Genomic DNA, 27,458 nt, shown 5'->3' with positions numbered 1-27,458 from the left:
GACGGTCTAGGTTTGGGAAGGTTTGGGAGAAGCAGCTGCTATACCTGGTGTACCTTGGGTCGGGGCAAGCTTCAAGGATCGGATACCGCAAAGCGGACTCGCAGTCGAGAAAAGGAAAACCGAGGTAAGGCGATTACATCTACTCGTACGCACACACCACAAGCTATTTCGGCACCACGTGCAGAAATTCGCCGCGATGGCAGCCACCAAGATTAGGATCGCCAGCGATGTGATCAGGCCTTTTAATGGTGAAGGAGATGTGATGGCTTGGATACGAAAAATTAGGCTCGTTGCCAAGCTGCAAGGAATAAGCGATGTGGCGAGTCTCATGGCTCTGTACTTGGAAGGGAGCGCCCTGACCCTCTACCTAGAAATGGACGAGGAAGAAAGATTGAGTGCAGAGAACGTCGAACGGAGGCTGAGAGAGGCATATACGGAGAGCGAGTACGCTGCCTTCGTAAAACTAGGAACGATTAGATGGGGGGGAGAACAGGTGGATGAATACGCGGCGGAAGTGCGAAGACTGGCCACGCTGGCTGGGTTTACGGGAGAAGGCCTGGACAGAGCGGCGCGGCTGGCGTTTGTAAATGGATTCCCCGACGACGTAGGGATCCGATTACAGCAGTTGCCTGGCGGGAAGAAGATGGCGCTCAGCGAGCTAGTAGCGCAAGCTCGCGTGTTGACACAGCCCATCAGAAGGAAACCGATAGCGATGGCGGCGACAGAGGCACGTTCCGACAGACGACAGCCTGAGAGCGGCGTGAGGAAGCCTACCGAGCAACAACAGCGGCCGTTCTCGGGCCGGTGTTTCAAATGTCAGGGGCCGCACATGGCGAGGGAATGCGCCAAATCGGGGCCTGTCTGCTATCGATGCAGGAAGACTGGGCACATCGCCCGTGATTGCGACCAGGGAAACGACCGTGGGGAAGTTGCTGCCTCTCAAACTTTCCCCGCAACCAAGTAGAGGCGCTTGTGGAGGCGCTGCCCGTGGTCGGAGTCGAGGTCGAGGGGAAGAAGTTCAAGGCCCTCGTGGACACGGGTTGCACGACTACTCCCGTGACGCCAAGGGTGGCGAAGAAATGGGATGGGACGAGTAGCGTCCGAGCGGTCGACGGTAGAGAGATCCGTTGCAGGGGCAGCTCCAGTCTGGAGATAGCGTTACCGAGCGCGGCGCTGAGGCTACGGGTGATCGTGATCGACTATGTGATAGACGGGGTTGATGTCGTGTTGGGGATGGACGCCATCAACCGTTTTGGTGGCGTTAGGATTTCAGGAGATGAGGTCACGTTCGGAAGCGTGGGGGCATCGTGCGCCGTGAGTCGGGACCGCCAGGGAGAGCAGAGCCCCGTCGAGGACAGCGCCGCTTACACCATCGAAGACAAAGATTTTCAGGCGGCGTTTGATGGTCGGAGGTGGACGATAGAGTGGCGATGGAAGGACGAGCCCCCACTACTAAAGAACAGGGTGAGCTGGTACTAGCATACGTTGAAAGGTCACGCCGGCGTCGAGTTTGACGAGGAGGTAGAGAGATGGATCAAGGAAGGAGTCCTTGTCCCATGGAAAGAGGAGGTGGTGAGCGGAGTGCTATCTCTGATGGCGGTGGTGCAGCCGACGAAAGGAAAACTCAGACCGGTGCTGGACTTTAGGGAACTGAACGACCATATATCGTGCCACACGGGAGGCGAGGCAACAGACGTTTGCGGTGAGACGTTACGTGTGTGGAGACAGTCGACCAAGGCAGCAACGATCGTCGACTTGAAGTCGACATATTTGCAGCTCCGTGTGAGTGACAAGCTGTGGCGATACCAGCTGGTGCGGTACAAGGGCCGGACGTACTGTTTAACCAGGCTGGGTTTCGGGCTGAATTCCGCTCCGAAAATTATGGTGATGGTGCTCAAGTCCGTCCTAGGGAAAGAGGAGAGAATAAGGAAGGCCACCAGTTCCTACATCGACGACATTTTGGTTGACGAGACTGTAGTGCCAGCCACCGAGGTAGTGAGACACCTGGAGAGGTTCGGGATGATTGCGAAGCCGCCTGAGTCGATGGTGGGAGGAGATGCGCTGGGGCTGAAGCTACAAAAAGACAGATCGGGCGAGCTGGTGTTCCGGAGAGGAAACGAGATCCCAGAGCTGAGTTCCAGCGTCAGCAGGAGAGAGTTGTTCTCGGTTTGTGGGAAGTTGATCGGACACTATCCGATCGCTCGTTGGTTGCGCATTGCATGTAGTTACATCAAGAGACGAGCAGAGGGGGAGAGTTTGAGTGACAAGGTAGGAGAGGCGACGGTGGCGATGATGCGGGAAATCCTGGAGAGAACGAGAGCGGAAGACCCGGTCAGAGGAAACTGGTATGTGCCCAAGACGGAGTGTGGGACGGTTTGGTGTGATGCTAGCAGTATAGCGATAGGGGTTGTGTTGGAGATCGAAGGTGCTGAGGTGGAGGATGCGGCCTGGCTACGGAAAGCGGACGACTTCAACCACATCAATGTCACCGAACTAGATGCGGTGCTGAAAGGGGTGAACCTGGCCCTGAGATGGGGACTGCGCTCGATCGAGATCCGGACGGATTTGGCCACCGTGGTCGGCTGGGTAGGAACAGTAATTACCAGCGAGAAGAGAGTCCGGACGAAAGGTGCCGCTGAGATGTTGGTGAAACGCCGCCTAGGAGTTCTGGGAGAGCTGATCGCCGAGTTTGGACTGAAGCTGACCGTGGTTTTCGTGCCTTCGGAAAGAAACATGGCGGACGCACTGACCAGGGTGAAAAAGTCGTGGCTGGAGGAACCGGAGGAAGCAAGGAAAGGGATAGCAGCAGCGTGTCGGCTGGGTGACTCCGAACTGAAGGAGCTACATGCTATGCACCACTTGGGGGTGGATAGGACCCTGTATCTGGCGAAAATGGTTGATGCTGACGTCACTAGGAGAAACGTTAAGAAAGTGGTCGCGAAATGTGACAGATGCCAGTCCATTGACCCCGCCCCGGGTGGGCATGAGCAGGGGAACCTCTCAGTAGAGTGCAACTGGAGGAGACTGGCTGTGGATGTGACGCACTACCGTCAGGAAATGTATCTCAGCATGGTCGACTGCGGGCCGGGCCGGCTGGCCATTTGGAGGGAGCTGAGGACAGGCATTGCCGATGAGATTGGCCGCATTCTGAACGGGATATTCTTGGAGAGGGGTCCTGTGGAAGAACTGCTAATGGACAACGGGGCGGCGTTTCGTTCGGAAGCGTTGGGAGAGATGTTTGACCGGTGGAAGGTGCGACGATTGTTTAGAGCGGCGTATAGACCGAGTGGCAACGGAATCGTTGAGAGGCACCATCGGACGATCAAGGCCATGGCTGAAAGGGGGCACATTTCGCCCCTGGAAGCGGTCTACTGGTACAATATGTCTCCCCGATCCGGACAAGCGGAAGAGTCTGTGCCGCACAGAGCGGTGTTCAAATATGAGTGGAGGCATCCTTGTAAGACGCCGGAGTTCTGCGAGGAAGAGAAGGGACCCGCCGGCATGAAAGTAGGGGAGGAAGTTTGGGTCAAGCCGCCGAAGGCACGCTGCACATCACAATGGGGCAGGGGAACAGTGACAGCGGTCAATTCCAGAAACAATGTCTCTGTGGATGGAATGCCGTGTCACGTGCTGGATCTGCGCAGGATTGCCACTTCGTCGGATGAAGATTGCGATGGAAACGAGCCACCTAGCTTGAGAAGATCTCGACGTGTAGGGCGCCCGTCCGGTTGGATGGCGGACTTCGAATTGGAGTAGGGGTGAACGTGATCTTTAAGATCAGGGTGGCGTGTGGTATGACGTCAGTGTCTGGGGAGGCTGACCGGAAGGGCGAGTCGACCGGAAGAGGAAACAGGGTAGAGGGAGCCTCGATCGGCGTTCGTGCCCTTTTCGAACGGGGCTGCGGTCAGGACAAGACGTGTTAAGCGACGGTCTAGGTTTGGGAAGGTTTGGGAGAAGCAGCTGCTATACCTGGTGTACCTTGGGTCGGGGCAAGCTTCAAGGATCGGATACCGCAAGACGGACTTGCAGTCGAGGAAAGGAAAACCGAGGTAAGGCGATTACATCTACTCGTACGCACACACCACACGGAGGACATCATTTCTCAGGTCTACTCCCTCCACGACGGTATGGTGGATAGGGTATGCCATCAAAATGACCTCACAGACTCATTTCCCATCACTGGGGGTCTGCTAGAAATAGCAGCCAAATCTTTGGAAGTGAGCTACATTGAATGCACTCAAAAAAATCCTATGGAAAAAAATTATTTAACACCAAAGTTATGAATGGGTCTTTTACAAAATATTTACTGTCTTTTAAAGTCATTTTTCACCTTAAAATATTTTTTAAATATGCCAAAAAATTTTTGTAATGGTATTCACTTGAAAATAGTTTTAAAAATATTGTACAAACAAATTACATTTTTGAAATCACATTCACTTAAAAATATTTCTAAATGATTAAAATGCTGTGTTTAACAAAAGTGAAAATAGAAACATTTACTGTAAAAAAAATTGTATTGTTTCGTTGTCAAGTCACTGTGCCTAATCGAAAAGTAAGTTTTTCCCCTTTCAGGATTAAATTATTTTTGGAATGTTTTTGGATTATGCACCATTTTGGGTATTTATACCCCGCAAACTCCTAATATCTCAAAAATGCTTGTCTGATTTACATGAAACTTGTTTTATTCTGTTCGTATTAACATTTCAAGGGAAACTTAATTCATAGTATTTTCCCATTATGTGCCAGTTTGGCTGGGAAACATTGCAAGTACGCAAGATTCAAGCTGACTTTTAATGTATCATAGATATACACACACATATCAAATACATATATATATGTATGTATGTATGTATATATATATATATTACCTACAATGCATCATTATATTCATACATAAGCACACACACTGAGCTGTTTGTTCATCAGATACTTATTGCTCAAAGATAAATTTGATGGGGGTTTTTTTTCCTAGGTTTACTATTTTAACAGATAGGAGCATTATTATCTGTAACCTTAGAAAGCAAACTTGAGTAGCTCAACAGAAATAACTTTTAGGTATATCCTAATCTTGAAAGTGCTCATTATTATAGAATATTGGAATACGTGAGAATAACAGAATATCTCCTTCACACACATATTTTTACATATAAAATTGCATTGTTATAATTTTAATTAATAGCTTCACAAATATTCATCTATTTATTAGATAGAAGAATATATATATATATATATATATATATATATATATATATATATATATATATATATATATACATATGAAGTGCCACTCCCAAACAGTGGAAGGAATCTGGGGTAGAGGGAGACCCAGGAAGACATGGGATGAGGTGGTGAAGCATGACCTTTGAACATTGGGCCTCACAGAAGCAATGACAAAAGACCGAGACTTCTGGAGATATGCTGTTACTGAGAAGACCCTGCAAATAAAGTAAATTCACAGCTGTAACCTACATCAATGCCACATAACCAGCCCACTCAAAAGTATCTTGGATCATAGGGTGACATGCCGTGATTGAGAAGACCTATTGAGTCAAGTACATCAAAACCAAAATCAAATGGAAATTGTAGTTGTGATCCCCGTGTCGGTGGCACATAAAAAGCACCATCCAAACGTAGCCAATGCCAGTGCCGCCTTGACTGGCTTCCATGCCAGTGGCACGTAAAATGCACCAACCGATTGTGGTCGTTGCCAGCCCCCTCTGGCTTCTGTGCCAGTGACATGTAAAAAGCTCCCACTACACTCTCGGAGTGGTTGGCGTTAGAAAGAACATCCAGCTGTAGAAACACTGCTAGCTTTAAAGAAAAAAAACCTGTTTTAGTGATTCAAAAAGGAATGATGTTTCATCAGGACAATGCACGACCCCACACTGTAAAGATCACATCACAAAAGATTGAAGATTGCGTGTGTGTGTGTGTGTGTGTGTGTGTATCTCCTCTGTACTCATGATTAGTCCTGTCCTTACTGCCCCACTTAAGTGAATCATACAGACTAAAAGGCAAAATGCTTGTGACCTTGAGATACCTGTTGATGATACAGAAGTGTTTCCAGCATTGTGATGGACTCAAAAGAGCTTACAGAACCTCAGAGTAACTCCTGTGGTTTCTGCATGGGGCAAAGCATCTCTGTTATTTATTTCCCCTTTTGACTTATGAAACTTCATAATGTACCTTGATAGCTCTAGACAATATGTAACTGCTTGTGTTGATATATATACAAATACATATGTCCAAGTTGTGCACATATATATGTGCATCATTGTGTGCATGTGTGTGAATGTATATGTGTGTTTATGTGTGTGTGTTGACATTTATGTGTATATGTGTGTGAATATATTCATGTGTATGTATATATATAGCGAGAATTTACAAAAAAAACCCAAAAGACGAAGATGGGTGTGTAAAGAACAAACAGATGTATTAGTTTAACGCTTGGGAAGTGAGAAAGTCTTTTAAGTTTTGAGCCTATGTTCTTCGACAGAAAGGAACACAGAAATAAATAGGGAGAGAAAATAGAAAGAGGTATAGTGGCTAGTGATCTAGCATGGCGAATGCCGGACAGTGGGGGTCACTCAGGAGAGCTAGGAAGAAGGGGAGATAATAAAGTAGTGGTGATCCCAAAATAAAGGTGCGCGTGCGTGTGCATGTGAGAGCATGTATGTGCAGGAGCATGCATGTGGAAGGGGGCTGGTGACATTGACGTGTGTTCATGTGCAGGTGTCTGGACGATGGTGTTGTGTGGTGGTGTTGGGGTGTGGGGGAGGCAAGAATGGGGGAAACAAGGGTTAGGTCTAAGGGATGGGGTCGGAGTGGCATGTGATGTATAGGGATAGTGGGTTGGAATGTGTATGGGTGGGGTAACGAGGGAGTGGGTGACGATGAAGGGAGAGGGTGGAAGGGAGAAGGTGGGTAGGAGTGAAGAGAAGTAGGTGCCAGAGCAAGAGAGGAGAGGTGGGTGGAGGAAGTAAGTGTGAGAGGAAGAGAGGAGGAGGGTTAGATGAAGAGAGAATGAGAGTTGAGCCCATGTGGCGCAAAGGAGCAAAGAGAAAAGATTGATCCCTGCTCATGGCAATGATGGGAGTCCAGATGGCCCCTGCGCAAGGACAGTCTGAACACAGATAGGTATTGTAAAGAGTGACTGGTAGAGTAAAAATGGCGTGAAACCGGAGTGTCGTTGCCAAATTGGATGTCTTGGAGGTGTTCCACGAACCATTCAGCCGTTTGACCGATGTATAGAGAAGGGTAGAGAGAACAGGAGATGCAGTAGATGACGTTGCTAGAAGTGCAGGTCAAGAAGGCAGTGATATGACAGGGTCAGTGATGGGTGCTTGTGAAGAGGTTGGTGCTAAAGAGATAAGGGCAAGTGTAGCAGTGTGGGTGGGAGCGGGGAAACGAGCCAGGTTGGGAGGTTGGGTTAGGGAAGAAGTTGTGGACCAAGAGGTCTTGTAGGTTGTGGGCTTGTTTGAAGGAGGGGAGAGTCAGTTAGGGAAGAAGTGCGAAGTGGAGGGGTTGGACTGCAGTCGCCTGAAGGCTCGGAGAATGGTGTGTTGGAGAGGTAGGGTGGTGGGGTGGTAGGTGAGGGGAAACGGGTGACGGCAAGGTGGGTGCATGCGGTGAGAGCAGATGCATGGTCCATGGAATGTGCTCTGACAAGGGCAGTGTGGATAGTGGTGAGGGGATATTCACGTAGGATGAAGTGGTAAGCCATGAGTTGAAACTGAGTCTCACAGTCATGATTGTCACTGCAAAGCCTGCGTAGATGGAGGAATTGGGAATAGGGGATGGAGAGCTTGGTGTGTTTAGGGTGGGAGGAGGAGAAATTGAGGTATGAGTGTGAGTCTGTGCGTTTGTAGTGGATGGAGGTGGTGAGAGTGGAGTGATAAATGCTGAGTGAAATGTCGAGAAAGGTGACTGAGGTGTCGGAAATAGTGCAGGAGAAGTGGAGGGCAGACGGAAAGATTTGACAAAAGAGAGGAAAGAGTTTAGATGTTCGCAGGAGAGTGAGGTTGCACCGATACAGTTTGTCAATATAATGACCATATAGTTCAGGAGTGGGACCAATGAAACTTGAGAATATTTGGGCCTCAATGTAGCCAATAAACAAGTCCGCATAGTTGGGGCCCATTCTCATTCCCATGGCCACTCCCGAGAACTGCTGGTAAAAATCACCCACGAATGAGAAGTTGTTAAGTGAGGACAAGTTCTGCCAGACGAAGGAGTGTGGACGTGTCAGGTTGGTGGTTGGGATGAAGGTCAAGAAAATGCTGGAGTGCATGCAGCCCCTTGTGGTGAAGGATCACCGTGTATAAACTCTTGATGTCAAGAGTGAAAAGAAGTTTAGAGGGGCCAAGAGGGAAGGAGAAAGAGTTGAACAAACGAAGAGCATGGTTGGTATCATGGATGTGAGAGGGCAGGAAAGCCACTAGGAGGCAAGGACACAGTCAAGATATCTGGAGATGAGTTCGGTGGGGCAGTTGCGGGCAGAGACGATGGGGTAACCAGGGTTGTTAGGTTTGTGGATGTTGGGGAGGAAGTAAATCGTGGAAGTATGAGGGGTGTGGACAATGAGGTTAGAGGCGGTGGGGGGAGACGGGAGGAGGAGATGAGGTTATGGATAGTGGAGGACAGTCTGTTGGTAGCTGGGCGTGGGGTTGGAGGGCAGAGGGCAGTAGAAGGAGATGTCTTGAAGTTGGCGGAGAGTTTCCACGTTGTAGAGGTCCGCGTACCACACCACCATGGCTCCACATTTGTCGGCCGGTTTTATGATGATGTCCATGTGGCGTTGGAGACATCGAAAGGCTGAGAGTTCAGCTGGAGAGATGTTCAGATATCGGGGATGCTGTGAAAAGTCAAACCGGTCCACAGCATGCTGGCAGGTACTCACAAACAGATCAACTGCTTGTAACTGGCCAGGAGCTGGCATCCACTGGGATGGTCGGCGGCCCAGGTCACTGAAGCAGTCTTCCTCATTAGATGCAAGTGGAGTGTCGCAGAAAAGTGTACACAACCTAACACAGTGCACAAAGCTGTGGATATCGGCACAAGTCCGAAATTCATTGCTGGATGGAGTGAGGGGGATGAAGAGCAGACCCCCTACCGAGGAGGGAGTCCTCCACCTCAGAGAGGGGAAGATCTGGAGGAATGGTAACAACAGACTGAAGTGGAGAAGTGGGTGGATGGGACAGAAGTAGGTGGGGTGGTGGAAAGTTGGGAGGGGAGATGAGGGTTATGTGGGTGGGGGGTTTGGAGGGATGGCGGGGTTTAGTGAGGATGGGAGCGTATCAGGGAGGGAGAGAGGTAGGGGAGGACTTGGGGTAGTGACATCAGCTGTGATGGAATGGAGGAGTGAGTGGAGTTTACATTGTTTGGTGTGAGCGAGAAATTGATGAAAGAGATGATTTAAATGAATTATGTAACGTAAAATTGTGTTAGCATGGGAGGGTGACTGAGAGGTGAAGAAGATGGAAAAAGCCAGAGGGAGAAGGTGGTTGATGGTGTGTATTTTGGAGAGATTAGAACAAATGGTGGCATGCATAAGGCGGTAGGATGTAGTGCAGATTATGTGTAGGATGGTTGAAGGAGAGTGGGGTGGAAATGGAGGCGGAAACCTCTAGGGATGAGGCGGTGATGAAGGCAGTGACTGAGAAATGAAAGGTGACTGCAGAAGCGTGTTTTTTTGAGGAGGAGGGAGTATAAAGTTGAAAGCAGTGGAAAGGAAGTGTGGAAAGGTGGTTTTTAGGTGGTGGTGAAGGTGGAGGAGAAAAGGTTTGTAATTGGGCATGATTGAAAATATATATATATATACATATGAAGTGCCACTCCCAAACAGTGGAAGGAATCTGGGGTAGAGGGAGACCCAGGAAGACATGGGATGAGGTGGTGAAGCATGACCTTTGAACATTGGGCCTCACAGAAGCAATGACAAAAGACCGAGACTTCTGGAGATATGCTGTTACTGAGAAGACCCTGCAAATAAAGTAAATTCACAGCTGTAACCTACATCAATGCCACATAACCAGCCCACTCAAAAGTATCTTGGATCATAGGGTGACATGCCGTGATTGAGAAGACCTATTGAGTCAAGTACATCAAAACCAAAATCAAATGGAAATTGTAGTTGTGATCCCCGTGTCGGTGGCACATAAAAAGCACCATCCAAACGTAGCCAATGCCAGTGCCGCCTTGACTGGCTTCCATGCCAGTGGCACGTAAAATGCACCAACCGATTGTGGTCGTTGCCAGCCCCCTCTGGCTTCTGTGCCAGTGACATGTAAAAAGCTCCCACTACACTCTCGGAGTGGTTGGCGTTAGAAAGAACATCCAGCTGTAGAAACACTGCTAGCTTTAAAGAAAAAAAACCTGTTTTAGTGATTCAAAAAGGAATGATGTTTCATCAGGACAATGCACGACCCCACACTGTAAAGATCACATCACAAAAGATTGAAGATTGCGTGTGTGTGTGTGTGTGTGTGTGTGTATCTCCTCTGTACTCATGATTAGTCCTGTCCTTACTGCCCCACTTAAGTGAATCATACAGACTAAAAGGCAAAATGCTTGTGACCTTGAGATACCTGTTGATGATACAGAAGTGTTTCCAGCATTGTGATGGACTCAAAAGAGCTTACAGAACCTCAGAGTAACTCCTGTGGTTTCTGCATGGGGCAAAGCATCTCTGTTATTTATTTCCCCTTTTGACTTATGAAACTTCATAATGTACCTTGATAGCTCTAGACAATATGTAACTGCTTGTGTTGATATATATACAAATACATATGTCCAAGTTGTGCACATATATATGTGCATCATTGTGTGCATGTGTGTGAATGTATATGTGTGTTTATGTGTGTGTGTTGACATTTATGTGTATATGTGTGTGAATATATTCATGTGTATGTATATATATAGCGAGAATTTACAAAAAAAACCCAAAAGACGAAGATGGGTGTGTAAAGAACAAACAGATGTATTAGTTTAACGCTTGGGAAGTGAGAAAGTCTTTTAAGTTTTGAGCCTATGTTCTTCGACAGAAAGGAACACAGAAATAAATAGGGAGAGAAAATAGAAAGAGGTATAGTGGCTAGTGATCTAGCATGGCGAATGCCGGACAGTGGGGGTCACTCAGGAGAGCTAGGAAGAAGGGGAGATAATAAAGTAGTGGTGATCCCAAAATAAAGGTGCGCGTGCGTGTGCATGTGAGAGCATGTATGTGCAGGAGCATGCATGTGGAAGGGGGCTGGTGACATTGACGTGTGTTCATGTGCAGGTGTCTGGACGATGGTGTTGTGTGGTGGTGTTGGGGTGTGGGGGAGGCAAGAATGGGGGAAACAAGGGTTAGGTCTAAGGGATGGGGTCGGAGTGGCATGTGATGTATAGGGATAGTGGGTTGGAATGTGTATGGGTGGGGTAACGAGGGAGTGGGTGACGATGAAGGGAGAGGGTGGAAGGGAGAAGGTGGGTAGGAGTGAAGAGAAGTAGGTGCCAGAGCAAGAGAGGAGAGGTGGGTGGAGGAAGTAAGTGTGAGAGGAAGAGAGGAGGAGGGTTAGATGAAGAGAGAATGAGAGTTGAGCCCATGTGGCGCAAAGGAGCAAAGAGAAAAGATTGATCCCTGCTCATGGCAATGATGGGAGTCCAGATGGCCCCTGCGCAAGGACAGTCTGAACACAGATAGGTATTGTAAAGAGTGACTGGTAGAGTAAAAATGGCGTGAAACCGGAGTGTCGTTGCCAAATTGGATGTCTTGGAGGTGTTCCACGAACCATTCAGCCGTTTGACCGATGTATAGAGAAGGGTAGAGAGAACAGGAGATGCAGTAGATGACGTTGCTAGAAGTGCAGGTCAAGAAGGCAGTGATATGACAGGGTCAGTGATGGGTGCTTGTGAAGAGGTTGGTGCTAAAGAGATAAGGGCAAGTGTAGCAGTGTGGGTGGGAGCGGGGAAACGAGCCAGGTTGGGAGGTTGGGTTAGGGAAGAAGTTGTGGACCAAGAGGTCTTGTAGGTTGTGGGCTTGTTTGAAGGAGGGGAGAGTCAGTTAGGGAAGAAGTGCGAAGTGGAGGGGTTGGACTGCAGTCGCCTGAAGGCTCGGAGAATGGTGTGTTGGAGAGGTAGGGTGGTGGGGTGGTAGGTGAGGGGAAACGGGTGACGGCAAGGTGGGTGCATGCGGTGAGAGCAGATGCATGGTCCATGGAATGTGCTCTGACAAGGGCAGTGTGGATAGTGGTGAGGGGATATTCACGTAGGATGAAGTGGTAAGCCATGAGTTGAAACTGAGTCTCACAGTCATGATTGTCACTGCAAAGCCTGCGTAGATGGAGGAATTGGGAATAGGGGATGGAGAGCTTGGTGTGTTTAGGGTGGGAGGAGGAGAAATTGAGGTATGAGTGTGAGTCTGTGCGTTTGTAGTGGATGGAGGTGGTGAGAGTGGAGTGATAAATGCTGAGTGAAATGTCGAGAAAGGTGACTGAGGTGTCGGAAATAGTGCAGGAGAAGTGGAGGGCAGACGGAAAGATTTGACAAAAGAGAGGAAAGAGTTTAGATGTTCGCAGGAGAGTGAGGTTGCACCGATACAGTTTGTCAATATAATGACCATATAGTTCAGGAGTGGGACCAATGAAACTTGAGAATATTTGGGCCTCAATGTAGCCAATAAACAAGTCCGCATAGTTGGGGCCCATTCTCATTCCCATGGCCACTCCCGAGAACTGCTGGTAAAAATCACCCACGAATGAGAAGTTGTTAAGTGAGGACAAGTTCTGCCAGACGAAGGAGTGTGGACGTGTCAGGTTGGTGGTTGGGATGAAGGTCAAGAAAATGCTGGAGTGCATGCAGCCCCTTGTGGTGAAGGATCACCGTGTATAAACTCTTGATGTCAAGAGTGAAAAGAAGTTTAGAGGGGCCAAGAGGGAAGGAGAAAGAGTTGAACAAACGAAGAGCATGGTTGGTATCATGGATGTGAGAGGGCAGGAAAGCCACTAGGAGGCAAGGACACAGTCAAGATATCTGGAGATGAGTTCGGTGGGGCAGTTGCGGGCAGAGACGATGGGGTAACCAGGGTTGTTAGGTTTGTGGATGTTGGGGAGGAAGTAAATCGTGGAAGTATGAGGGGTGTGGACAATGAGGTTAGAGGCGGTGGGGGGAGACGGGAGGAGGAGATGAGGTTATGGATAGTGGAGGACAGTCTGTTGGTAGCTGGGCGTGGGGTTGGAGGGCAGAGGGCAGTAGAAGGAGATGTCTTGAAGTTGGCGGAGAGTTTCCACGTTGTAGAGGTCCGCGTACCACACCACCATGGCTCCACATTTGTCGGCCGGTTTTATGATGATGTCCATGTGGCGTTGGAGACATCGAAAGGCTGAGAGTTCAGCTGGAGAGATGTTCAGATATCGGGGATGCTGTGAAAAGTCAAACCGGTCCACAGCATGCTGGCAGGTACTCACAAACAGATCAACTGCTTGTAACTGGCCAGGAGCTGGCATCCACTGGGATGGTCGGCGGCCCAGGTCACTGAAGCAGTCTTCCTCATTAGATGCAAGTGGAGTGTCGCAGAAAAGTGTACACAACCTAACACAGTGCACAAAGCTGTGGATATCGGCACAAGTCCGAAATTCATTGCTGGATGGAGTGAGGGGGATGAAGAGCAGACCCCCTACCGAGGAGGGAGTCCTCCACCTCAGAGAGGGGAAGATCTGGAGGAATGGTAACAACAGACTGAAGTGGAGAAGTGGGTGGATGGGACAGAAGTAGGTGGGGTGGTGGAAAGTTGGGAGGGGAGATGAGGGTTATGTGGGTGGGGGGTTTGGAGGGATGGCGGGGTTTAGTGAGGATGGGAGCGTATCAGGGAGGGAGAGAGGTAGGGGAGGACTTGGGGTAGTGACATCAGCTGTGATGGAATGGAGGAGTGAGTGGAGTTTACATTGTTTGGTGTGAGCGAGAAATTGATGAAAGAGATGATTTAAATGAATTATGTAACGTAAAATTGTGTTAGCATGGGAGGGTGACTGAGAGGTGAAGAAGATGGAAAAAGCCAGAGGGAGAAGGTGGTTGATGGTGTGTATTTTGGAGAGATTAGAACAAATGGTGGCATGCATAAGGCGGTAGGATGTAGTGCAGATTATGTGTAGGATGGTTGAAGGAGAGTGGGGTGGAAATGGAGGCGGAAACCTCTAGGGATGAGGCGGTGATGAAGGCAGTGACTGAGAAATGAAAGGTGACTGCAGAAGCGTGTTTTTTTGAGGAGGAGGGAGTATAAAGTTGAAAGCAGTGGAAAGGAAGTGTGGAAAGGTGGTTTTTAGGTGGTGGTGAAGGTGGAGGAGAAAAGGTTTGTAATTGGGCATGATTGAAAAATGAGAAGAAAAGAGAGAGAAAGGAGAAAAAAGGAAAAAAAGAGGGGGGAGAGAGAAAGGCAATAGAGAAGTGAGGAGGAAAAATTCAAAACATGTGGGGAGAAGGCATGAGGAGAAAAAATGCAAATGGCATGAGGAGAAAAAAAATACAAGAGGTGAGAGGAGAAGAAAAAATAAAAACAAGGAGAGAAAGAAGGAGGAAGAAGAAACAAAGAGAAAGGGGAAGAAAGGGAAAAGAAAAGACAAAACGGAAAAAGAAAGGGAGGGAGGGAGAGGCAAGGTAACAAGTGTGGACTGAGAGAAGCAACAGTAGGAAAAAGCAGAAAGTACAAAAAGGTTTAGAAAAGTTCAAAAGGTTCAAATGTTGTGGTGTATTGGAGTGATTTCTCATCAAAGGAAGAGTTCAGTGTAATCCATGGGTAGGAGAGGTGCAGCTGAAGTGTAGGAGAGTAGAAGAAAGTCCAGGGAAAATAATCCAAGCATCAATTTCAGTCTTCTGCTTCCCATCACTCATGATTATGATCCCAAGATTCTTAAACTTTTCCACTTGTCTCAGTGATGTTGTACTGATATGCTGAGTGCACAGGGAAGACTTTCTTGAGAGGACCAGTATCTCAGTCCTCAGACCCAGCACTCAGCATCAGACCCATTCAATATATGCAAGAGATGAGCCAAGAATCCCCATGTCATTTGCAAATATTAGTCAACTAATCCTACACCCACAGATAATGATACTACTTCCAAAATGGTTGCACATATCAATCCAGTTCTTAAACATTAGGAAGAGTAGAGGCAACTGCATGTACCTCTGCCAAAGTCCAACACCCATATTCAACTTTGCACCATCTACCTGAGCACACACATTTGGTCATTCATAAATGGATTTCATGGCAACCAGGAGTAGCCTGTCAATCCTAAACTTCTGCAAAACCCCCCAATGTATGATGTACTTGCAATATCTACACTGGGCCTTCTTTCAGTCTAAGCTTCTGGTGGTAAACACTCTTGCCAGTGCAAATATAGTTGGCACCACACCTGAATAGTAGAATTTCTACTCTCCATCCAAATCTATGCTGCTAGAGCCACAGAACCTTGTAGAGGAAACACCAGTTGTATGTAGCTGGTAGCATTTGGCCTCCTCCACTAGCTCCTCGCTCCTTACCCATAAGAGTTGTGACATTCCAATTTCCAATCACTTATGGTTATTTCCTTCTGGACTTGATGTGTGGTCTTGGGGCATGCATTCTTTTTACTCCCACCTCATGTCTCCCAGGACAGCTTACTGGCTTATTGCTGGTTGTTCTGGCATTGGATAGAGAGTGCAATATATTTTTCTGCTGGATCCTTCAACCTAAGATCTAAACATGCTCCTTGTTAATCCCCGAACCCTTTTCCCATTGTTTGTGGTGGTTTTATTTATGCCAGGCACCATACTGGCATTTGTATAGAATCCGCGAATCCATTATATGAAATGAATTTAAATCCTACTTTGCATCCATTCTAGGTCGATAAAGGGAAGTACGAGCAACGTTCTAAAATTGTTAAAACGATTATACCCTGTCTCATAATTCCCGATATTATACTATCAGAATTCGCAATATATAATGCGAAAGAATAATAATTTTTTATGTATGTTTTGTTTTTTAAATTCGGTTTCTAATTATGTTGAAAAATGATAAAACAAAAAAAAAAATTTTTAATAAAACATCGTATACATAAAGAGCTGGATACATCTATATCTGTGTGTATGTATCTTTTTGTTGTTTTTATTACATACATTTATGTGTGTGTGTGTGTGTGTTGTCTATAATGTTTTTGTTATATATGTATACACATGCATACATATAGGTGAGTGAGATTGTATATGCGTGCTGCATAATAGCGGCTTATTGCGTAGTGGTTGATAAGGAGGAAGTAATGTTGGCGGGACATTTTTCGCTCAACACCGCTATAAGAAGCCATCACTGAACAATTTATAGTGGCACTTAATGACGACTCAACAGGATTGGATTCATTTTGTAAAACAATAATTATTTTATAAATAATATTCTAAACCAAACCCAGTCGGAAAATGAGCTGGTAAGTGAAGTGGGGAAAATAAGATATTTAAATTATTTTGATAATTTTTTCCCCAAGTTGTAATTTTATTATTTACTATTGTTGATTTTCTTTTAAAAACAGTTTATCTGCTGTGTGAGCAAATCTTCCAATCAGCTGTTATGTAACGTCGCTTTAATAATGATAATAATTTCTAACATAGTTACAAGGCCTGAGATTTGGTAATGATTTCTTACATTGGCACACGGCCACGATTTTGGGAGGAGGGAGTATATGATATTTAATCGATGCTAACCTAATACTTGACTGTTACATATGTCATTGATGACTGAGGGTTGGTAAGGAAAGGCGACCCCAGCGAGACTTTAAAAAGAGAAAGAAGACAGAGACATACTTAATTGACTAAATGCATCATCGACTACGAAGAAAGCTATTGAAAAACTAATTTCTTTGTGTAGGCCGTTAAAGATACAAATAGTCTTATGTAAAATAACAAGAATAAATCAACCAACCACACGATTTCAGCCATTCTCTCTCTCTCACTTTCCCTCTCTGTAATTATAGCATGTTGTAGCAATTGTAAATGACAAATATGTGTGTGTATGTATGTATATATATATATAGGTGTGTGCTTTGATGCGATACACTTTAGCAAATTTTTTTTTATTCGGGTCCGGTAAAACATCCCACTCCAAAATTCTTGTTATATTAACTGTAATCGAAGCAAGGACAGGCTAGATTGTTGTGGAATGGAGTCGTATAATATGTAATAAAGACAAAACCAAATGTTGATATTTTGATATTCTGTTAAGAAGCTGCTGTGATTGCTTCTAAGTTGAGGGGTAGTAATTATATATATATATATATATATATATATATATATATATATATATATATATATATATATATATATATATATATATATATATATATATATATATATATATATATATGTGTGTGTGTGTGTGTGTTAACTGAATTTATTAAATGCGCAGGCTGTTTTTCTCTCGTGCATTTTTATTCTGTACAATAAATACAAACTTCCAACAAACAAGATATGATCCCACTTCTTGATTTTTTTATTTATTTATTGTCTAATTTTTCTGAAAACCTTATCTTCACATATCTCTTAATTAATCACAAGATTCATGCATAAGTAAAAACAATTGCCGTTATTATAACCAGTCAAGTGCTGGCATCGATTATATCCCTCCCCCTACAACCAATATTCAATGTTTGGCTTTATGTTTCTATTAGAATATCTTAATCATTATGTTAGGTCTCATTATAAAGACGATTGACTTAAGGGTTTCAGGTATCTTGTAATTCGTAACTTGATGTTTTGGTTTCAAATTGCACAGCCGTCAACTGACATTGTCTTTTAGGCAATTTAGGGTCGATAAAATAAGTGTCGTCAACTATAGTAGGTTCGATCATATCGTCTAAACCCTGTTCTTGCATCCAAGAATTCAATATATTCGAACGATGTCGGATATTGACTTTTACATATTCTGCTAATTTCCCGTGACAAAATGTGTGTGATACTGAGGTGGATTTAATCGACATAAAACTTAACTTTAATAAAGCCCAAATGTCTATTTTAAGCAACTGGAAATTTTCTCTTTATTATTATCGCTAAGACGTAAAGAGACATCGTAAACGACAGTTCGATTCCTATCGATGTTCATCAAACACATACATATTCACACACATACACACACACACGTGTATAAGACGTTCTTGAAAACATTATATGCTAAAATCAAGGGACTCAATACATAGTCAAAAATTATCTTAAGATGGTTGACAATGACTTCGAACTTTCACTAAAATTTGGCTTTTCAAATTGTTCCATTTAAGACAGGATAAACAAAAATTTGATTGTCGCTTATAATGATTCACTTAGGTGTATGACTATCACTAAAAAAAATCATTGGTTAGTTGTTTCCATTCATTACATCGCTGTATACTACATCTTTCTTTGACGCAGCCACAAACACGCGTGTCTATTGACACTGAAATACACGTACATTCTCTAACGATACTCTCACTCTCGCGCGCAGTCTCTATTGACAAGCACACAAATTCTATATTCACACGCGCACACACCTCTATTGACACAGGCACACACTCATACACGCTTCTTTACTGGTGCAGTTACACACCCTGCTTGTAACACAGGCACACGCCTCTATCGTCTATTGACGCTGACACACAGACACACATCTTTTGTCAATGCAAACACACGCATACATCTCTGTTGAGATACACTCTCCTCTACTGTTAGTAACACACACACACACACGCATTTCTCCGTTGGTGCTTACACTCATTTTTTTGTTGGTACTTATACATACACGTAGGGGCTGGCGTGACTATGAGGTAGGAAGCATGCTTCGCAACTGCATGGTTCCATGTTCAGTCCCACTGTGTGGCTCCTTGGTCAAGTGTCTTGTAAGTGGATTTGATAGACGGAAACTGAAAGAAGCTCGTTGTATATATATTATCATCATCATTTTCATTTAGCGTATGTTGTACATGCTGGCATTGGTTGGATGGTTTGACCAGGGTTAGTAAGCTGAGGGGCTGCATCAGACTCCAGTCTGATTTGGCAAAGTTTCTACGGCTGGATGCCCTTCCTGATACCAACCACTCCGAGAGTGTAATGGGTGCTTTTACATGCCACCGGCATAGGTGCCAGTTTGTGTGACACCAGTATCTACCACAACTATGATTTCACTTGACTTGATGGGTGCTTCTCAAGCACAGCATATTGCCAAAGGCCCAGTGCTTGAAAGGTACTTTTTACGTGCCACTGGCATGGGTGCTAGTTGCGTGACACCAGCATTGACCATATTGCCTCGGTGAGGTCCAACGCTTGAAATGTGCTTCTTATGTGCCAGTTACATGACACTGACAAAAGTCACAGCTATGATTTCACTTGACTTGACAGGTCTTCTCAAGTACAGCATATCGCCAAAGGTTTCAGTTACTAGTCATTGCCTCTGTGAGGCCCAATGTTTGAAGATCATGCTTCACCACCTCATCTCATGTCTTCTTAGGTCTCCCTTTTTCACAGCTTCCTTCCACTTGTAGAGCTTAGCTCTTATTCACACAACTGCCCACATCCATATGCATCACATTTCCATACCAATTCAGTTGTCTCGCTTGCACATCACATCTGATGCAGCTTATGCTCAGCTTTTCTCACAAGATACCTACATGCACACTGACATTGCACATTCTGTGAAGCATACTAGCTTAATTTCTTTCAATTGCACATCCAGTGTTAGTGTTTGTCCCCACATCACTGCTTGACAACCAGTGTTGGTGTGTTTCTGTCTATGTAACTTAGTGGTTCAGCAAAAAAGACTGATAGAATAAGTACCAGGTTGAAAAAATAATTCCCTTGGTCGAGTTGTTTGACTAAAAACCTTTCAAGGTGGTACTCCAGCATGGCTGCAGTCAAATGACCGAAAGAAGTAAAAGAATAAATGAATATGTGCACTTTTCCAGGTGCTTTGCCCATGGCGTTTGTCCTCGGAGAGAGGTGGGCATTGATGTAGTTGATGTTCCTCTTAAACTACTGAAAATTGTAGGCAAAGCATCAGCTAAATGGGAATTTCCAGAGGGTTGATATTCTAATAAAGAAGAATTGGTTATGTTGACAGGGAGAACATAATATGGGTGATGTAAGGAGGAAAGGCAAGCCTGCTCCAAGGATTTGAGCCCACTTTAGTAATAGTAAATGAGAAAATGTAAGGGCCAAATAACAGAGTGTGTTGGAGAGTAACTCCATGATGGTCATGTGGCCATTTCAAGATGTGGTCTTGAATATCTGTATTTGCAGTAGCATTGTCCCAGGTACAGAAGCAATATTCCATTATTGGTTTCAATTGATCCCTATAGACAGTTAGCAGCTGTTGGGAGCTGGAGTATTTTCTGAAGAAGTGTTTGTGATGTTGAGTATGTGCATTCACTTAGAAGTGTCATACTTTAATCTGGTCTTATAACTACTGTATGCTACACTGTGTTATGCAGTGGTTTAGCACATGGAATACATTGAAGCAATTGAAACATGTTACATCTTCACTTGGTGAACTTTGTAGAGGGTTAGCAGTTGTAGGTTGAAATATTTTCTGGTCTTGAAGGGGAAGACCTGTCTTAGGGATGCAGTTTTTGCTGTGTATGAAATCACCAGGAAAGTTCATCAATGATTATGTGGCCTTTGAAGGTTTTAGTTGTGTGTTGTAGCCCCCAAATAGAAGTAGTGTGATACAAGTGTAAAGTAAAGACTCCACCCTGTTTGATCATGATTGGGAACAAGTCCAGGTAAGGCTGTTTATTGAAGACCAGCTGTTGCCCATGCATACCAGCCTCCCCTCCCCACACCACCGATATTATCCAAGGGAAAGGTAAAGGCCAATACAGCTTGGCACCAGTGACATCACAACTCATTTCTACAGCTGAGTGAACTGGAGCAATGTGAAATAAAGTGTCTTACTGAAGAACACAACACACAACCTAGTCTGGGAATTGAACTCACTACCTTATGATTGTGAGCCCGACAGTCTAACCATTGAACCATGTGCCTTCGCAAGTATATTTCCACTGATATTGATCCAAACAATTCTGTATGTAGTAGATCTTCACTGTCACTTTAACACCACTAGCTGGCCTTCAGTGCCACAGTGATGTGCACTTTTTGTGAGAATTTCGACCAGGTTTTTAGCCTGGGAGTGACACAGTATTTTGATAAAATGCTTCATACTGCACCTTCCTTTGCAGAGTGCCACATTTCATGTTTGTTAGAAGGTACAAGTGGAAATGATCTTTTAGTGGAAGCCTGCTGTCAGATACAACAAACACCTAGCCCAGGTAACAGTTCAGGAAATTGCTGAACCTATTGGTAAGCCTATGCCCAGCTACTGACTTCTAGCTGGGCTACTTACTAGGATTGAAAAAATGATCAACAATACTCCATTAAAGTAAAGATTGTTTGTCAACTTAACATGGCAGTCCTGGTTTAGGACGAATGTTGTGTAATTTAGCCCCAGGAGACGTCATCTCCAGCTGGCTTTACAACACAATCTGCGTCCTTATATTTTCAAACAAGGGAATCTAGCACCCCCACTCAGCTCAAAGCAATATCTGTGTATCGCGATTTCCGGGTTATTTCCCTTCATCAGTACAGAATAATTGTTCGGCTGCCAAATTCCCGTTTGAAATATATAATTTTCAAAGTGACAGCTAGTCACTGATCTATAAATTAGAAAATTACTTTTTTAAAATCTCAACGAGAGATATTCAGCAACAGTACTTTGTATGCCAACATAACATGGCAGTCCTGGTTTAGGACGAATGTTACTGTAATTTAGCCCCAGGAGATATCGTCTCCAGCTGGCTATACAACACGATCTGTGTCCTTATATTTTCGAACAAGGGAATCTAGCACCCCAACTCAGCTCAAAACAATATCTGTGTATTGCATTGTGAGATTAAAAAATAGTAATTTTCTAGTTTGTAGATCAGTGACTAGTTGTCACTTTGAAAATTATATATTTCAAACGGGAATTTGGCAGCGCCACCTCTAGCTGAACAATTATTCTGTGCTGATGAAGGGAAATACACATGGAAATCGTGATACACAGATATTGTTTTGAGCTGAGTGGGGGTGCTAGATTCCCTTGTTCGAAAATATAAGGACACAGATCATGTCATGTAGCCAGCTGGAGATGATGTCACCTGGGGCTAAATTACACAACATTCGTCCTAAACCAGGACTGCCATGTTAGGTTGGCAAACAATCTTTACTACAAAGTACTGTTGCTGAATATCTCTCATTGTGAGATTTAAAAATAGTAATTTTCTAATACTCTATTGAATTGTGGTTCTCCCCAACCACCAGTTTTGGAGATTCTACACTCATTGTGAGTGGTGCACATCCTCCATTGTCACATCTTCACCATCTTCTCTCTCCTTTCTTTTGTCTCTTTTTCTTCTCTTTCTCTCCTACTGAGGTAGCTGTTTATCTTCTTTACTTCAAGATGTCTATATCTCTCCCTCTACTTATACTCCTCTTAAGTGGCACAAAGCCACCTTCCTGAATACTACTCCCTTCGTTGAAGAATTTTGTAAGTTGTTTGACCTCATTGCTGTTGGTGCCATGTAAAAGCACCCAGTCTACACTGAAGTGGTTGGCATTAGGAATGTAAAAACCATGTCAAAGCAGAAGCAGACAGTAGAACTTAGTGCAGTCTTCTGACTTGTCAGCTCCTGTCAAACCATCCAGTTCATAGAAGGCAGGCACTGATAATAATGAAGGAGTTACTTTTATAATTTTAAAAATATTTAGAGTAATTTTTGAAGTTTGTTCAGTAAAATGTAGAAAACAAAAATATAAAGCATAAATAAATCGAAACTTAATGTAAAGACAATTACACAGTTGTGTTGGTTATTATGTGATGGTTATTAATTGCTGGCAATAATACCAGTTTAACTTGGAGATAAATTTACAAATGTTTGTATATTCTAATGATATCAGTCTTCACTTTGGTAGTTTTCATTGTTTCTTTCTAATTTTTGTTTGTTTCTTGCTTCTAATTTTTCAGTTTTTACTAGGCACCATGTATGATACTCCAAACAGCCTCCAAGACTGTTGCGTTGATTTTATTTGTGACAACATTGGAAACTTGTGCCAGGTACAACCTGGAGTGGAAAAAAGCAACCGGAAGCTTGTATTCAAAGACCCTGATGTTTGTTTCCATGGAAAATTATCTGAACAAATTCTGCAGAGTTTGTGTGAAAAGGGTAAGCTAAATGATGAAACATTAAGTTTATTTGACCCAAGTGTTTCTATCTTGAAACGAGTGTCAATTCGCGATGCTCAGCTCACAACAAAAGGCCTACGGATATTAAAGTCACATAAAATATCTGAACTGGAAATAACTGGTTTGAAATCAGTAGCTGTAAATGATGTTATTGGCTGTCTTGGAGAGTGGACACTTTCTAACTTGCGAATGTTGAATGTAAGTAATAGTACTTTTATTAGTAGCAACAAGTATTGTGTGGTCATATCATTGGCAAAACTTCAAAACTTACAAAGCCTCAATGTTAGTAACACAGAATTTAATAAACATGGACTTGAAATAATAGTTGAAGAGTTACCTACTCTTGAAAGTCTTGACATATCAGGTACACCTATCAATGACATTTCTCCATTAAGAAAATGCAAAGATCGGTTACGTTGCTTGTCTATGTACAATTTGCGGGCATCGCATAATGACGAGTTAGTGTCGATATTATGTGAATTATCCAAACTGACCCACCTCGATGTATCTGATAGTGATGCACAGACATTTGTCAACACACAGACACGATTTAGAATACAAGAACTGCTTGTGCGTAAAACCTGTCTACCAAATTTAACCTCTTTAGATATATCTGGGAAAGAAGAAATATCTGAAGTGATATTATTGTAAGTATTGCAGCTTTTCTTTTATTTCAGTTATTGTGAGTTTTTTTGTTTAGTAATTTATTCCATATTGCCAATGAAACATACTGTATATGTAGAGGATATATAGCAATTGATGGAACACCATCATTTGATTATCTAGATTCAGTTATTCAATGAACTGAATTACCTACTGTTGAACTAACTTGTAAGTGGCTGAGCATTCCATAGACACATGAGCCCATAATATAATTCTGAAGTACAATCAGTGTGACATAGTGTTATAGAATGGCTATAGCTTTTCAATTACTGGTACAATCTTTCTTACAGGCTCCTATACAATGTTTGTATACCCAATTTCTCTCACAAAGAATGGATTGACCTAAGACTATAGAAAATTACATTTGCCCAAGGTCAGATATAATAACAAGAATTTGCAGACAGAATTACATAAGATGACAGTCAAAGGAAAGGTGTTGTGTTTATAGGCCATTCAACTCTTACCTTTGTGGAAAAAGACAACACATGTTAAAGCTATGATGATGGTATTCCAATTTGTGTTGAGTGATCCAAGGTGCATAATTACTGACTGAAAAGGGTTTAAGTTTCAAAATTTGTCATGAACATTATAATGATTTTATTCAATGCATCTGTAAGTAATAATATTTCTGAGGAGAGTATTGAAGACAAGCTACAGTAGTTTAGTAATTTTGACATTGTTGGTACTGGAAAAAGTCTACCACCAACACTTCATTGAGTTCATGGCTCAACAGCCAGAGAGCTGCACCAGGTTCCAGTCTGATTTGGCTTGGTTTCTATGGCTTGATGCCCTTCCTAATGCCAACCACTTTACAGTGTGTGCTGGGTGCTTTTAATGTGGCACTGACATTGGTGTTTTTATGTGTACCAGCATGAGTGCTTTTTATATGGTATTGGTATAGGGCTCTTGCAAGCCAATCATTTTCAGCAGTGGGAGCAGCATTAACACTTCTCGTGTGGAGGAAGGGCCATCTTGAGTACAGCAAGGTGCCACATATCTTGGTCTCTTTGTCATCTCCTCCATAAGGTTCAGTGTCCTGAGGTTATCCTTCAGTACTTCATACCATGTCTTCCTGGGTCTCCCTCTTCAATGAGTTCCATCCACTTTGTGAAGCTGTTGATATCCATCTGCATCACATGACCAAATTAGTGCAATCTTCTCTCTTGCACACTGCATCCAATTCCTCTTATGCCTAACTTTTCTCTTAACACACTAGCTCTTTGTTGCACATGTACGCTTACATTGCACATCCAGCAGAGTGATATTACAGAATTTATTTTGACAATACTAAAATCAAGACTATATTTGTGTGTGTGTGTGTATAGTTAACTGAACTTACTCACTATATTACTGGTACAATAATCATCATCGTCATTATCATCATTTGCCCCTTTTTCTATATTTGGTTTATATGGACAAGTCTTCTCTAATACTGCATCATGTCATCCTTCATATGCAACACATGTTAATAGTTGTTCAGTCTTCTGTTTTCCATACTGTTTTTATCTTCACTTCATTTATGCTCTGTCATTCATACACATTAAGATTACTCATCGAGCAGAGCTTGCTTGCCTTGTTTCAATTCATTCTTCACATATCCGCCACAACCATGCTCTTCACTCATGAACTCAGCTTTTTAAACTAATTACTCTTCTTAACTTTACTCTGGCTTCTATGCTTTTGCAGCACTTAACTCCAAAGCTGATTAGGTTATCAAGGTAAAAGAAACTGTTAATTATTTTTAGCCAGCTTTTTGGGCATTTAAGAGGTTTCTCATCTACACTCCTTTTTTTGTACCGCCATCAATCACCTTCTCCCTAGCATATTCCAATTTCCTTCATCTTCCCTATCTCCAAACTGAGATTCACCACTGACAACACCTCCACCCATATTCGCCAATCACTTCTATCCCCACTTCTAACCATCTATCACTCTCCCTTCACATTTTCCTGAACTTACCCACCCTTCTCAATCCTCTTTCCATATTCTTTCTTATATCCACGTTTTTGTACCTTGAGAGTACATCCCCTCATCCCCACTGTTTTTTCTCCCTTTCAAGTTGGGAAAGCCATGTATCTCCTCTACAGGAAGACACCTGTCCCCCCCCCCCCCCATCACAGCTTACTCTCTCTACATCTGGCATAAAGTCATCTCCCTCAATACTGCTGTCCCACTCAATTGAAGGGCTTTTTTTTTCATCTTGGAGTTTAATAGTAACTTCATTAGTGCTGGTGTTATGATTGAAGTACTCAGTACTGGTATTAGGAAAAGCATCCAGCTGCAGAAACTAATGTCTGCCAAAGCAGACATTAGAGCTCAATTCAGTCCTCTGACTTATCAGATCCTGTTGTACTGTTCAGCCCATACCATCATGGAAGCCTGACATTAAATGATGATGATAGTGCCCTTACTGTTAATTGTTTATGTGTACTTGCTGTTAATGGAGTCTTCTATCAACTAGTGCACCTCTTGTGCACCCATAGTTTACATAGAATGGTTTACATTGATTGCACAGTATAGAGATCTTATTACCCATTGTTGACAGTGGTTATACAGAATACAGATCTTGACTCCTTATCTGAATATTAAGTATGACCTCCTACTATAATCCTTTTCCTCTTGCTAAAACTTTTGTTAGGTAATTGAGATGCTAGTATCTTAATTCTAGACTTGGCTTCCATTTTAGAAAACCTCTAATTTTTCAAAATATTCAGCTATGAAAACTAGGCTATGAGCATACAAAAGTTTACTCGGACAACTGGTCTTAAAGTCCTCTGTTATTTTTTACTGGTTTAAAATTAGCTGTACTCATTGCCTTTGTAGGCTCTCCAAAATCTATGAGGCGGGCACAGTTAAGGTTACTCTTGAACATTTGCGAGCATATAGCTGCAGGGAGGAAATTCCAGAGTTAGGAAGAACTGACTGTAGTGTTTAGTGTGAGATGGGGGTTGAATGAACACTACATAAATGATGAAGGAAGGAGAGATGAATGGAATGCATTGAGAGTGACTGAGTGGAGGTGGTATGAGAGCAGCTAGCTCCAAAGGAACAGAAGACACTAGTAGTGGTAGGAAAACCACAGTATGTCTCTGGCAGAGAGTTTGGAGTCTGTAAGTGGTGTTGTGCCAATCACTTGAATGCAGGCTAGCATATCTCTCTGTGTTGCAGATGTGGAAACAGTACCATTGTTGGTCTTATTTGACCTTTGGAAAAGGTTACTAGTTAAGGGCTGAAATTTTTTCTGGTTTTGAAGAGGAAGATAAGTTTTTCTGATGCTGTTTTAGTTATCTTGAAGACATGTATTCTTCAGGAGAGATCCTCAATGATGGGTTCCATTTGAAAACTAGTCATGTTTGGGTTGTGGTAATGTTTTATTAATATGTGTAATGGTTGGAAAACAAGATTGGTATGACTCCATTAGCAGATGTTTTATGGATTTTCTGTATAGCACCTGGGCTGATTCAGTATGAGGTGCCTGGGTTGCATATAGATGATGCTGGTTGCTGGAAGTTGGGGAAGAATGAAGAGTAAAATCATATTTGTAAGAATGAGTTGG

The 27,458-nt window shown here is 43.6% G+C and overlaps 1 protein-coding gene across 1 annotated transcript in view; it reads left to right on the top strand.

Moving 5' to 3' along the window:
• Nucleotides 1-16,292: 16,292 nt before the first annotated feature.
• Nucleotides 16,293-27,458, top strand: part of LOC149134653 (protein zyg-11 homolog B-like) — a 38,856-nt gene continuing 27,690 nt past the window's right edge. The window contains exons 1-2 of the mRNA XM_089355143.1: nucleotides 16,293-16,430; nucleotides 23,021-24,074. Coding sequence (XP_089211269.1) covers nucleotides 23,036-23,890 — 855 coding nt within the window. The 5' untranslated portion in view covers nucleotides 16,293-16,430; nucleotides 23,021-23,035 and the 3' untranslated portion in view covers nucleotides 23,891-24,074. The remainder of the gene's footprint in view (nucleotides 16,431-23,020; nucleotides 24,075-27,458) is intronic.

Source organism: Octopus bimaculoides, chromosome 7, assembly GCF_046866305.1.
Source record: "Octopus bimaculoides isolate indiv1 chromosome 7, ASM4686630v1, whole genome shotgun sequence".
In the NCBI taxonomy this organism is placed as follows: Eukaryota; Metazoa; Mollusca; class Cephalopoda; order Octopoda; family Octopodidae; genus Octopus; species Octopus bimaculoides.
Note: the sequence above shows the minus strand (reverse complement) of the source record. Positions and strands in the feature narration are given on the sequence as shown.